Here is a 13,642-nt window from a genome sequence, read left to right as displayed (position 1 = left end):
TTAACTCTCATTTGTATTATTCATGACTTGGAATATTGGGTGGTTGAAGAAATTCTCTGTTCAACATGGTTGGAGAGCAACTGCTTCTTTATTTTAATCTACTGTATATAAGGGACTTCAGCTGCAAGAGATTCTTCCATGATCAATTGCATTTTATGGGAATGCATAGAAGCCAGTTTGTTGATCGTTGAAATTTCATATTAGAATCTCTAGGTCATTGATGCTTTCATGTATTTGAAGAGTTATCGCTACCGAATAGTCTAGGCTTTTGAGCTAGACTACACTCTAATAAGGTCAAGTGTTTGATATCCGATAAGTGCAAGGGGTTTGTGATTCAATCTTCATATATACATCTACAACAATACCAGTACAACACTCAACAAAGACCCATGGCGAGAATTCAAACTTCAAAACTGGAAGGAGAGCTAGTCATGGACTCCTCCTAACAAAAATAAAAAACCCATCTTTATGATGAGAACAGAGCAGCACCAGGAGGAGGAGGCAATGGACTCTTCAACCATATTCGTAGCAGATGATTGGATTGACGAGTCCTTTCTTTTTTTGTCATTTATTTATTTGGGCTCTACTCTATTCTACTTCTTGGATAAGGGGTTCTCGATCAGAAGGGGAAATTAGATGTTGATGTTGTTGTTGTTGTAATCCTTCCTCCAATCCTTCTACTCTGCTCTTCGATGCTTTGGGGTTTCTGTACATTGCGTAGAGAATTAGCTGAGCTATTCCAAGTAAACATCCAGTCCCGTTTGGTATCTGATACACAAAAAAACACATCCAGATATCACTTTCTGCTTCCGCAATTGATCATGCTCTGTCATAGTTTTCTTTCTCGATAAAAATAAAGAAGGGAGTGTTTGTTGAAATGAAGAGTAGAAACGAAGTGAAGTGTAAGAAAACGAAGATAGCATCAAAGAGTGTCATTGTCAACAAATACTATGGGAAATTGGGAATGGGAAACTTAGTTAACAAGACATGAAGAAAGGTCATCTTCTATCCTAGAAGGGAAGTTCGTCTCTCACGCAAGAACTGTACTAAGTGGAGTGCAGGTGAGATGTTTGTTGAATTGCTTGTTTGAAACTCTTGTGGTTCTGATTTTCTCCTGAAATGCAAACTAAAATTTTCAAATATGGGCTAAGGGACTGCTGCCCACCCACGCGTCCGTGCATTGGGTTTTTTCACACCCTACTGTGTTTTTATATGAATAATGCTAGATGGACTTTATTTGTTAAAAATGTATCATATGATTTTTCATTATATTTAATATAAAAAAAATAAATATGAAAATTACATATAGAGTAAAATGTTAATGCAAACAAGAATCATTTTATAACAAGCAAACAGAACCTTATGGAAAATGAATTCATAAAGAAGTTTGCATACGACTCCTGGTGGCTATTAGCAATCATAAACCAAGATTGGGTTTTGACTTAAATTATAAAATTCCAAATACAAGTGAACCCCCAATGGGGCTGTGATGCAAAGTGGCATTTAAAATAAAAAAAATTATTAAATGGGATTTTCTTATTGACATCATTTTAAAGGAGTTAAATAAATTATTTTTTTTATTTAAAACACTTTTTTTTTCCTTTCTAGACAAGAAACATGTCATTTCATGTGTACTTGAAAAGCATACAAATTACAAGACAATATTGATTCTTGAAAAAGACATAATGATAAATCATTTTCAAATAATTTTTAAAACTTATTTTATCTCTAATTTAAATAATTTTTTCAAAATAAAATAAAAAATAATCAAAAGAATGCGATAAATACTAAATACACCTATAGAGGTGTATTAGACAATCAATCCCTTCGATTACCCATCCAATGTAATACATTTTTCCTCCCTTTTAAGTTTGATATGCACGATTGTCATTGTAAGACACTTTATACACAGCCTTGCCAGGATGTCTTTCATCAAGCAAAAGAGGGGCAGTAAATGGAATGAACTAAGAGATCAACTAACCAAGAGAATGAATAAACCCCAAGGTTGGATTGAAATCCAAGGCTTGGTCCCATTGAAAGCCCAGGGAATAATTCCCAATACAAAACAAAAAAGGATTGATAGTGTCAAAAATTAGTGCATCATAAAATGATTATTCCATTAGTTGTTGAGGTAGTCCTAGTCTTTAGAGTGTTGTTTAGTTTATTCTAGTCTTTAGGGAAATTTTGAGAGACGTTGTGCAATCTATTATGAGAACAGTGAGGTGTCAATAAAAGAGGTGGGTACGAACTAGTTTTTTGGCCATTTGTTAAGTAGCTGAGAGTTTTTAGGAGTTGAACATGTGGAAGTGGTTCACTTATTTTCATCTATTTAAATTGCTTTATGTAGTTCAGTTTTACATATGAGAAAATAAAGGAGCAGTTTGTGGTCTTTGCTTCACTTCCTTTCTGTTCTCTGTTGAAGTTTCAGATATCTCATTTTTCTCCTTTAGTTTCATGATATCAGAGCTTGGTTGGAGGCACTGAACTTCATCAGCTAATTGTTGGAGAATTCTGTTATCAAAGTTCTTGTTCACAAATGGATCCAAGCATGGTTGGGAACGGTTCTGCACAGTATGGCGTGAGAAGCTTGTAGGTACAAATTACAAGTATTGGCAGCTGTGCATCAAGGCGTATCTCCAAGGACAGGACTTATGAGAGCTTACTGCTGGAAATGATTTCCTGACGACACTCCAGACAATGTTGAAGCACAACGGAAATGGAAGATCAAGTGTGGGAAAGCTCTATTTGCACTAAGGACATCAATCAGTAAGGGTTTTATTGATCATGTTCGTAATTTCGATTCACCAAAGGAAATTTGGGAGACTCTTGCGAAGCTATTCTCTAAGAAAAATACAGCAAGGTTGCAGTTGCTTGAGAATGAGCTTGCGATGTTAACGCAAGGAGGTATGTGGATTTCAGATTAGTTTTTGAAAGTGAAAAATATTTGTGCTGATGAAATTTCAGATTTGGATACAGAGGAACCCATTAGTGATGCACGGCTTCGGCGGTATCTCATTCGTGGTCTAAGGGCAGAATATATGCCATTCATCACATCTTTGCAAGGATGGGTGAACCAGCCATCTATCATTGATTTGGAAAATTTGCTCTCCAACCAAAAAGCATTGGCCAAGCAAATGTCAAGCAAATCAATCTCTGAACCTGTAGAGGTCCTTTTTTCAAAGGGAAATTCATCAGAAGGTGGTGGATATCGTTCTACATTCAGCTCAAGTCCAAAGAAGAATACAAGTGGAAAACCGATCACTTGTTATAGATGTGGGAAAACCGGTCACATCAGGCGAAATTGTCGAGTGAAGCTTTTGGACGGAAATACAAGCATAGCTTGTGAAGATGACGGTGAAGGTGAAAAACCACCAAGTTGGGAGAAATGTTTTTCAACTATGTTAGTTGAAAAACAAGAAGTTGTCTCATGTCAAGCAAATGTTTCTATTGACTATGAGAAGAAATGGATTATTGATTCCAGATGCTCACACCATGTAACTGGGAATGACTCTCTGTTCTCTAAGTTTCAGTTGCATAGTGGTGATCGAGCGATTGTCACTGTAGACAATTCTGTACACCTAGTGGAAAAAGAAGGCAATGTTAATATAGATGGAGACATTGTTTTGAAGAATGTTTACCGTGTGCCTGGGTTAAAGAAAAATCTGGTTTCAGTTTTTTAGATAACTGATGCTGGAAAGTATGTCCTCTTTGGCCCAGAAGATGTAAAGATTCTTGACAATGTGAAGAATGTTGTTGCTGATGTTCTTCTTGTCGGTAAGAAGAAGAAATCGTTGTTTGTGATGCCTGCTAGTGAGACATATCTAGAGACAACAAGTCAAAATGATGGAGCATCAATATGGCATGCCAGGGCCATATTGGTTATCAAATGTTGAAAGAAATCTCTTTCAAGAAGCTGGTGAATGGCATTCCGATTTTAAAAGACATACAACGAGATGTGGTTTGTCAAGGCTGCCAATATGGAAAATCACATCGTCTACCTTTCAAGAGGTCGTCGAACCAAAGATCAAGTTTGTTCGAGTTAGTCCATTCAGATGTGATGGGTCCAACTAGAACACCAAGCTATAGTGGTTTTCACTACTTGATGGCTATCGTGGATGACTTCTCCATGTATTCTTGGGTATACTTTATGAAGGAGAAGAGTGAAGCTCTTTCCAAGTTTATTGAGTTCGCAGGTACAGTGGAGAAAACATTTGGCTTGAAGGTCAAATGCCTAAGGACCGACAATGGAGGAGAGTACATGTCAACTGACATCTTCAAATACTGTGATGATCATGGGATTCATCGGCAAATGACATGTCCTCAAACCCCACAACAGAATGGAGTTGCTGAACGCAAGTTGGGACATATATCAGAGATGAGTTTATCGTGGTTGCATGACAAAAGTTTATCTCGAGAGCTTTGGGCAGAGGCAATGCATTGTGCATGCCATGTAATCAATTGGCTACCTCTATGGCCAGGTACGGAGAAATCTCCTTTTGAGTATTTATTTGATGCAAGCCAGATGTGAGTTATTTTCCGGTATTTGGTTCTGTTTGCTATGTTCATGTTCCTAAGAGCAACAGAACCAAATTGGACAAAAAAGCAAAGAAATGTGTATTTGTTGGGTATGATTCACACAGGAAAGGTTGGAGGTGTATGGATCCAGAGACAAAGAAGTTTGTAACTTCGCGAGACATTGTTTTTGATGAGGTGTCATCATATTACATAACACAAAGGTTCGTTGCTGAAGTCACTAATGAAGAAGATGATTCAGCACGCATGCACTTGGCTCCTCAGAATGATGGGTCCTCCTCCAGTCAAGATGAACATAGAAACAGGGGGAGTGATGAATCTCCAAAGGTCAATATGCAACCATTAGACCAAGGAGGATATAAACAAGTTGTCCCCACATTAAGAAGGTCAACAAGAGAGAAGCAGCAACCCATCTCCCTTAAAGATTATGATGTTTAGCTGAATCCTTGTACAATGACTGCTTGCTTCTCTGTGGGACCACTAGAGTGCAATGAACCTTCATTCTATGATGAAGCTAAAGGGGTTCCTAAATGGGAATCAGCCATGCAAGAAGAAATTGCTGCATTAATGAAGAATGATACTTGGGAACTCATGCTAAAGCCAGAAGATGTTAAACCAGCAACTTGTAAATGGGTTTACAAGTTAAAAATGAAGATGGATGGGACTATTGATAGATATAAATCACGGCTGGTTGCTCGTGGTTTTTCACAACACCATGGACTAGACTATGAAGAAACTTTTAGTCCGGTTGCGAAGATGGTAACGGTCAGAACCCTTTTTCTTTAGCAGCTTGTAAAGGTTGGAAACTATGGCAACTCGACATGAAGAATGCTTTTCTTTATGGAGAGTTGGATCGTGAAGTGTTCATGGAACAGCCACAGGGATTCATTTCTAAAGAATTTGCTAATCATGTTTGCAGACTTAAGAAGGCGTTGTACGGTCTCAAACAAGCTCCACGCGCATGGTATGGTAAGATTGCTCAATATCTTATCTTCTGTGGCTTTAAAGTTTCAGATTCAGATTCAAGTATGTTTGTGAAAATGAAGGCAGAAATGCGAGTGGTAGTTCTTTTATATGTAGACGACATGATTATTACCAGAGACAATGATTGTGAAATCTAACAACTCCGGGATGACTTGTCAATTCGGTTTGAGATGAAGAATCTAGGAGAGGTTGGATGCTTCCTTGGTATTGAAATTGACAAAATAACAGATGGTTATTTTGTATCACAGAAGAGATGTTAAAAATTTGCTAGAACGTTTTGGCATGGGAGATTCAAAACCAATGGCTACCCCCATGAAACCATGTCTACAGCTACAAAAACATGAAGGAAAGTCACTGCGAGATGCACGAAAGTTTCGACAACTAGTGGGTAGTCTAAATATTTAACTATCATAAGGCCTGACATCTCATATTCAGTTGGAGTTATTTCTCAATTCATGGAGACTCCACAAGCTTCTCACTTGGATGCAGCAAAGAGAATCCTACGCTATGTGAAAGGTACTCTTGATATGGGCTGATGTACAAGAAAGGTGAGAATTTCCTATTAAGTGGTTTCGCCGACGCTGATTAGGCAGTCGACAAGAATGATAGGCGTTCGACCACAGGGTATTGTTTTAGTACAGGTTCAGCTGCAGTTTCATGGTGCAGCAAGAAGCAACCAAATGTGGCACTTTCAAGCACCGAAGCAGAGTATGTTGCAGCAACTAAGGCCACTCAAGAATGTGTTTGGCTGAAGCGAGTGATTGGCGACATTCATGATGAAATGGACTATCCTGTTCCTATTAGATGTGACAATGAAAGCGCAATCAAGCTAGCAGCAAATCCAGTGTTTCATGCTTGTACGAAACACATCGAAATTCAACATCACTTTGTTCGGGAGAAAATGCTTGCACAAGAAATCAAGCTGAAGACAGTATCAACCATTGATCAAACCGCAGACATTTTTACAAAGGCTCTTGCAAAGGAAAAGTTTGAGAATTTTAGAAAAGTGCTAGGTTTACTTGATCATAAGTATGCACTAAGGGGGAGTATCAAAAATTAGTGCATCATAAAATGAATATTCCATTAGTTGTTGAGGTAGTCCTGGTCTTTAGAGAGTTGTTTAGCTTATTCTAATATTTAGGGAAATGTTGAGAGACGTTGTGCAATCTGTTATGAGAACAGTGAGGTGTCAATAAAAGAGGTGGGTAAGAACTAGTTTTATGGCCATTTGTTAAGTAGTTGAGAGTTTTTAGGAGTTGAACACGTAGAAGTGGTTCACTTATTTTCATCTATTTAAATTGTTTTATGTAGTTTAGTTTTACATATGAGAACATAAAGGAGCAATTTGTGGTCTTTGCTTCACTTCCTTTCTGTTCTCTATTGAAGTTTCAGATATCTCATTTTTCTCCTTTAGTTTCAGATAGTCCAAGGGACCCAATAAAGAAATATAGGATGGATCGCTAGTAATTGTGGACAAAGCTGCGGGCATACCAAAAATGGATTTTCAGGAATGGTAAATGAAGCAATGATGCATAGAACGCCTAAAACACGACACAAGTGGGACGAACAAGCTTTCCTCTACTACTCATTGGAGCTAGCATATGAAATTTTTTGTTGAAGGTTACTTGCAATACTATCAGGGCGGCCATTGCTAGCGATATTCACTTTCAAGAGTCATGAGCCTACGCCTATAAAGGACTTGAACTTAAATGCTTGAATCAAGCAGTGTTTTGCTTTCAAAAGATTGCTATATATTATAGACCATAGCATTTGTTTCTTCTTTTTTTTTTCCCCCCAAAGATGCTTTCTTATCTTGCTTCTGAGGGAGAAGCACACCACCTCATGTGGTAAGGTAGCAGGTGACACCAATGGGGGCACGAGATCGTGCATCATACAGGAAAGGCAAGAGTCATTTCAAAGGGGATAACAGAGAAATAGACACAAAATTTGCTAGCTTAAGAGGATTCTTTTCCTCCTTGGTCAATTGATAAATTTGGTATAAATATGATTTGTTAAATTTCAATACGACCCAATAAAGTATCTCTTCAACAATCGGATCAGATCCTTTAATTAGATTGAGTAAAGATATTTCTTCTATCAAAAAAAAAAAAAAAGACATTTTCGATGTAATATAATAAGGGTGGAAATTAAGAGTCTAGCATAGCGTCACATCACCAATAGTAATAGTGAAGAGAGCTCATGTGTGAAGTAAAAATTTAGTCCTCTTAAAAAAAAAAAAGAATCTTAGTCTATTTTAATATATATATATATATTATAATTGAGGAAATACCAACGTGAGAAATCCAAAGTAAATTTAATTTTTTTTAAAGGAAAATCCAAAGTAATGGCGTCCTTTCATTTGGGAAACCTTTTTTAAAGAGATCTTGTCGGGCCCTTGGGGATTTTATTTTTATTTTATTGAAAATTTTACCGTACCACCCTTGGAGAATACCACAATGATAAGACCATCCCTTCTATTTCACCAAATTATTTTCAGACCCTTTACCGTCAATCATTGTTAAGTGAGGAATTGAAATGATGAATTTACCCTTTTGATTAACACATGACCAAATGCAAAGCTACTCACAACTCAATTCTCCTTCGCTTGCAAGCGCACCAGGAGCATGATAGTGTCTCTCGTTTCCTTCCGGTGGTGATGATTGTGGTGGCGGTGGCGGTGGCAATGGCAGTGGTTATTCTTCTTTCTCAAAATCTTAATTTCTTCTCTTTTTAGGATATATTAGACATGTGGGTTCCGTTAGCGACCTGATATCCTTATTTTTTAGCATCTCCGAGACATCGCTTCTAGTGCGGTGGAGTTGGATCTTGAGAGGTGGGTGATTATTGTGGCCGGGGGTGTGGACTTCTTCCCCCCTTAGGTCACGGTATCTGACGACGGAGTTGGCAATAGTGTAGAGTGGCATACTTCACAATGACCTGTTGAGGACTGCGACACCAATGTTGAGGATGCCCTGTGGATAACCTGAGGGATGTCAGATCTGGAGGGTTACAAATTGCATACTGCAGAGGGTGGATCCACAATTGTGGACATTGTTTGGGATGAGGTTTCCAACGAGGAATCGAATGGGTCCAATGCAGATGTCATGGAAGCAGCGAAGGGCGCAGATTTCGATCATGACAGCAAAGATGTCAGATTGGAGAAACTGGTTGTCGACACAGAACACAAACTTGTCGTTCTAAGTTGGGTCGGCATGACCACGGGAGTCGATGTGGGTGGAGAGCTTGCATGTTGGGTTAACCTAGGCGACCGCATAGGTGCGCATTTTACTGGACAGAGGAGCTAGGTCTTGTGCCAATATCACAGCCATGGTGATCGATTGATCGATAGTATTGGGTGGTGGATGGTTTTTCTCGGAACCAATGTTGGGTGCTCGTTTAAGCTTCCAAAAGGGTGGGAATATGTAGTGAAACCTCTTACTGCTCAACTGGGTAGCAGCTTCAAATGCCTCGACGAATTCAGACCTTGGTTGTGGGAATAAGGCGACACCGCGTTACTCTTCACGGTTTGGGGAAGAAAGGTATATGATGAGAGTTAGGGGTTAAAAGAAGGGTATATCAGGTAATTTACCTTTTATAAGGGTATTTTGGTATTTCAATAAAAATACCCCAGCTGACATCAGCATATATCGCATATTCCTTAACAGTAACTAACGGCAAGGCATCTGAGAATAATTTGGTGAAACAGAGGCGGTGGTCTTATCATTTTGGCATTCTTCAGGGGGTGGCATGGTAAATTTCCCTATTTTATTTTATGGTGGGAAGCACACTCTTGAGAAGATTAAAAAACCAATCATGTAGGAGAAGGGGATTTGCTAAAAAAGATGCAGTTCAGTGGATGGGAATCTTTTGTTACTGATAATCTAGGTGAGGATCCCATCCTGGCTGTCGAATAGTTCATTCATTCGATTCCCATAAAAGAATTGCGTTGCCCTGCTCCAAGACACAGTTGGAGGTAAAATGATGTCTCAACCTCTATGAAATACAAAATATGCATATCCTATTGATGCCCATGCGTCCCCATCCTCACTGGTTCTTACATTGGCACAAGGGTCACTCGATCGAGTAGTGTTCTTCATATATGATATATTAAATTTAGGAAAATGTTTTATGCCGAGGAGTGTGACCCCTGTGCTCAGACAGATGGGACATGAAATGATCCCTCTATAGATGCTTTCTCATGTGTTTTCATTGACCCTCACACGCATGAGAATTACAATCTCTCACAAAAACACACTTCCCTATAAAACTAAGGTCTAATCGATCCATATGCCCTCCATTATTATCATTCATTGCATATATACCTTAACAAATATTGGGGCAGATTGGGTCACTGGGCTATCCACCAGTCCAAGTGCCTAATTATCTAAATGAAGGGTCACAGACACCTAATAAAGAGGGAGTAGTTGCGTATTTGTTTAACCTCTGGCTACCCATCTTGGATTTTTAGGTCCTAATTTTTGAAGATTTTAATGGAAGTTAATTAGTATTTAATTTAATGGATTATAGAAAAAGGTTCAAAAGAATGAGAACTTACTCCAAGAAAGTAGTCTCCAACAAGAATTGCATAGAAAGCCCAAATCCCTCCATTCAAGAATAGGAAGAAAGAAAGAAAGAAAGGCATGTACTCCACACTTCTCATTGTCACCACTGTTTTCTGCAGTATTACCATATAAATGTATAAGCTTAGTTTCAACTTTCAAACACGTGAAACCACACATTAACCTCAATAATGGATTACATATGATAGAGACTAGAGAGAAGAAAATTTGATTTTATTCAAGAGATTTGTATGAGATTTGCAAACAAATTGGGTTAATAATCCTTTAATTTATCTATTTAACGGAAGGTGGGCCCCAAAAACCTGCAAAAAAGACTCAGCTAGACTATATTATATTGGTGGTTAGTACAAAGTCATCCTTAGATAGCTCACAAGTTGATCTTTTCCACCCTTAAAAAATCAATGTATCTGGACAACATCTACCTAAGCTACTGTGGCAGCTGAGCTGGAAGCAGTATAATACTAGAGTTTGACCATCAAGTCTTCAATTTTGTTCCCTGTAGAAAGATTCTCCCATGTTTGGGATGTTGAAATGTTAAGGGTCTCTAATGCCTTTCATGTTATATTTGCTTTAGTAGCTCTTTCACCTAAAGCCTTATAATATATACTCCAATACCAAAACACGTGAAAGTGTAATGAGTAAAGAAGACTTTAATTAATGACTCACAAATACAATATAGTCATCAAACATGAAGGTTTGCTTTGTTTTGATGATGAACAACAACACAATATTATTGATGAAGCCCAATCTCAATTTAATCCAGAAAGTATTATTTATTTTTATCCCAACATTATCAGGGGTCCCACTCATTGGAGAATGGTCTAAGATCCTGATTCGAATTTTCGGGGGAAATATTTGTACTTTTAGGAATTAGGGTTTCTCAATAGGATGTGATCTCGTAAGAAGAAATGTGTGAGGATTTGTAATTTTTTCATCAGAATAGTGGAAACTTTAGTTTATTGTCCAACTATAAACGTAGCCCATTTTAGATGAACCACATAAAATCATTGTGTTTATGTCGTTATTTTGCTATGTTGTTAATTCCTAACAACAAGTGATAGACACTCACCCTAAAGTTTTCATTATTTTTCTCTAGTAGTGGGAACTGGTAGGATAAACAACAATAATTGATCAAGGATGGCATTTGGCTATGCCAAAGAAAAAATATTCTGATCAAAATCCTTTGTAAGTTTCCTAAGATATATGCAGTACTGATATGGGGCACCTCATAAGGAAAGTAAAGAAGTTTAAGAACACTAACCCTGGCAACCAGAGGTGATCCATACATAATTATGTTGAGGCATGCACATATGAGTCCTAGTACATCAATCCTCACATCTCCTTTCAGTGCCAAGCGAGTACCCAGAACCACTGCTGCTAGAAATCCCCCATCCAATAACACAAGAAGAACCGCCGTCTTCGCCTGAAATTAAGAAGAACCAGTACAGCACACTTATGTAGATGAAGATGAGGACCATATAAATGATAATAAAGATGGCAATTAGGGTTATTTACCTTCATCTTTGCAGGTGCAAATATAAGGAATAAGACAATATAGATAGCTTCCACAAGAACACCAAACCCATTGACAGTGGCAACAAGATAACTACCAGGTCTGATGATGCCATAGTAAGTCCAAAGGGCAGAGCTAAGCAAAGTGCAGATATAGGGAATGCTCTCAAACTCCTCCGTCGATCTGTTCTTTACTATTCTTAGAAATGTCCCTCTGTTACCTCATATACATCAACAACGCAACAGAACAATGATTAGCAAAAGAAAAACGAAAGAGATCACACATATAGAACACAAAGATTTTAAGTGATTCACTCAGGATGGGTTCTAATATCTCATATCAAAGACTGGCACTCTCTATCTCTCTCTCTCTCTCTAGAAAAAGAACTTACATAGGAGAAAGGAAGACTAAAACAGAGATGATGTTGCCTGCAAGATAAAGTCAAGAACCATGAGGGAGACTGTCCATAGACAACAAGATTATGCAGAAATAGTGTTGATGAAAGGATTGAAAGAGGAAGAAAGTTAAATTTTTTAAATACCTATGACTCCAATGTAGAAACTGAGGTCTTCCATTTGCACTGAAATTCTTTGCAGATCTGGAAGGAGTAAATAGAAGGTTAAGAAGAGGAGGAGGAGGAGGAGGAGGAGGAAGATAAAGGATTGAGTGTTGGTCAACTCCCCTCCAGTATCAGGTTGGAAATGGGAAGTTTGAAGGGAGGATCACTGAAGTCTCAACCAACAAATATAATGCTCTCTCAATTTGGTTCAATTTGAATTATTCAGAAGTGGAAACATTGAAAGCCGCAGTTTCTTCCATTGGAGGGACTCCCCTTGATTATTATAATATAAATATATATATCTTAGCTTGCCAGGCAAGGCCAGCGGCCCAGATTGCTTTCACGTTTTACAGCATTTTACCTATAAATTATTTATGTTGACCCTTATGAATGGGATTTATGTTATGCTATGACTCACATGGTTTAAACCTTTTAAGGTATTGGTATTGTTAGGTGGTTGTAGAAACGATTTGGATCATCCTATTGATAATATTTATATTTGTTAGAATAAACATCAAGAAAAATACAAAAATAACAGACAATAGATCTTCACAACATAGAGATTTAACGAGGTTCACACACCAGTGTGGTGTGCTATGTCCTCAAACGAAGAAAAGATGTTTCATTATGTAGAAGAAAGATTACACTCAAGCAGTAGTGAGAAAACTCGTCTTGAAAGTCTAGCTCAAAAAATCCCCCAAATTACAATGACAATGCTCAATAAGACGATAGTACATTATATACTCCAAATCACGGATCAACCCATTGGGTCACGGTCAATCCGATCGATCCATGTCAGCCCAACCACTCTAATTCTATCACAGATCTTAAAAAACTTCCTATTCGAATCACCACCAATATATCTCGGAGCGAATCAAAAATTTGAGACAAATTTAACAATATTGATATTGATTGATTCTATCGATAATCTTTTTATCCAATAAATGATTGTTTTCTATTTTTCTTTTTCTTCACAAACCCCACAAGGATGGTATCATTTCGTTATTTTAGTGACTCTATGTTGTTAAGTATCCTACTTTCATTACAAATATTTTTTCTAAGAATATAATTTTAAAAATAAAGGTAATATAAAAATCACTGTCACTTTGAGATAACCTTGCGGCTAAGTTTTTTGGTTTTTTATTATTAAAGGAAAAACCACTCTTGAAGTTTGAAAAGAAAATAAGAAACCCTACAGATCCTCAAAGAAATTTTCTCCTATATTGCTAATATCTTTTCTTTGGGTAGTTTTATCTTTATGGGCCGAGATTCCCATTCTGAAAATTGTGGAAGTTCATTCAATTCATTCCCGCATGCATAATTTATTTTCCTTAAGACAACATTTATTTTATTTTTTAGACTTTTAATTCAAATGAACCATTTTAATTTCTTTTTATTTTGACATAATAACAACTTCCATGGGCCATGACCCACCTAATGCTTAATCTCAATTAGAGAAAATGTGTTTATTAC

General features: G+C 37.5%; 1 protein-coding gene across 1 annotated transcript; it reads right to left on the bottom strand.

Moving 5' to 3' along the window:
* Window positions 1-286: 286 nt before the first annotated feature.
* On the bottom strand, window positions 287-12,337 carry LOC122090836 (bidirectional sugar transporter SWEET16-like). Its single transcript, XM_042660563.1, has 6 exons — window positions 12,152-12,337; window positions 12,002-12,038; window positions 11,613-11,823; window positions 11,359-11,520; window positions 10,073-10,192; window positions 287-768 (listed from the first exon to the last, which is right to left on the bottom strand). Exons 1-6 carry the CDS (start codon window positions 12,183-12,185, stop codon window positions 589-591), a joined length of 744 nt encoding a protein of 247 aa, XP_042516497.1. The 5' UTR covers window positions 12,186-12,337; the 3' UTR covers window positions 287-588.
* Window positions 12,338-13,642: the final 1,305 nt, after the last annotated feature.

This window comes from Macadamia integrifolia, chromosome 10 (assembly GCF_013358625.1).
Source record: "Macadamia integrifolia cultivar HAES 741 chromosome 10, SCU_Mint_v3, whole genome shotgun sequence".
Lineage (NCBI taxonomy): Eukaryota > Viridiplantae > Streptophyta > Magnoliopsida > Proteales > Proteaceae > Macadamia > Macadamia integrifolia.
The sequence above is the reverse complement of the archived record's forward strand: the minus strand, read 5'-3'. Positions and strand labels throughout refer to the sequence as shown.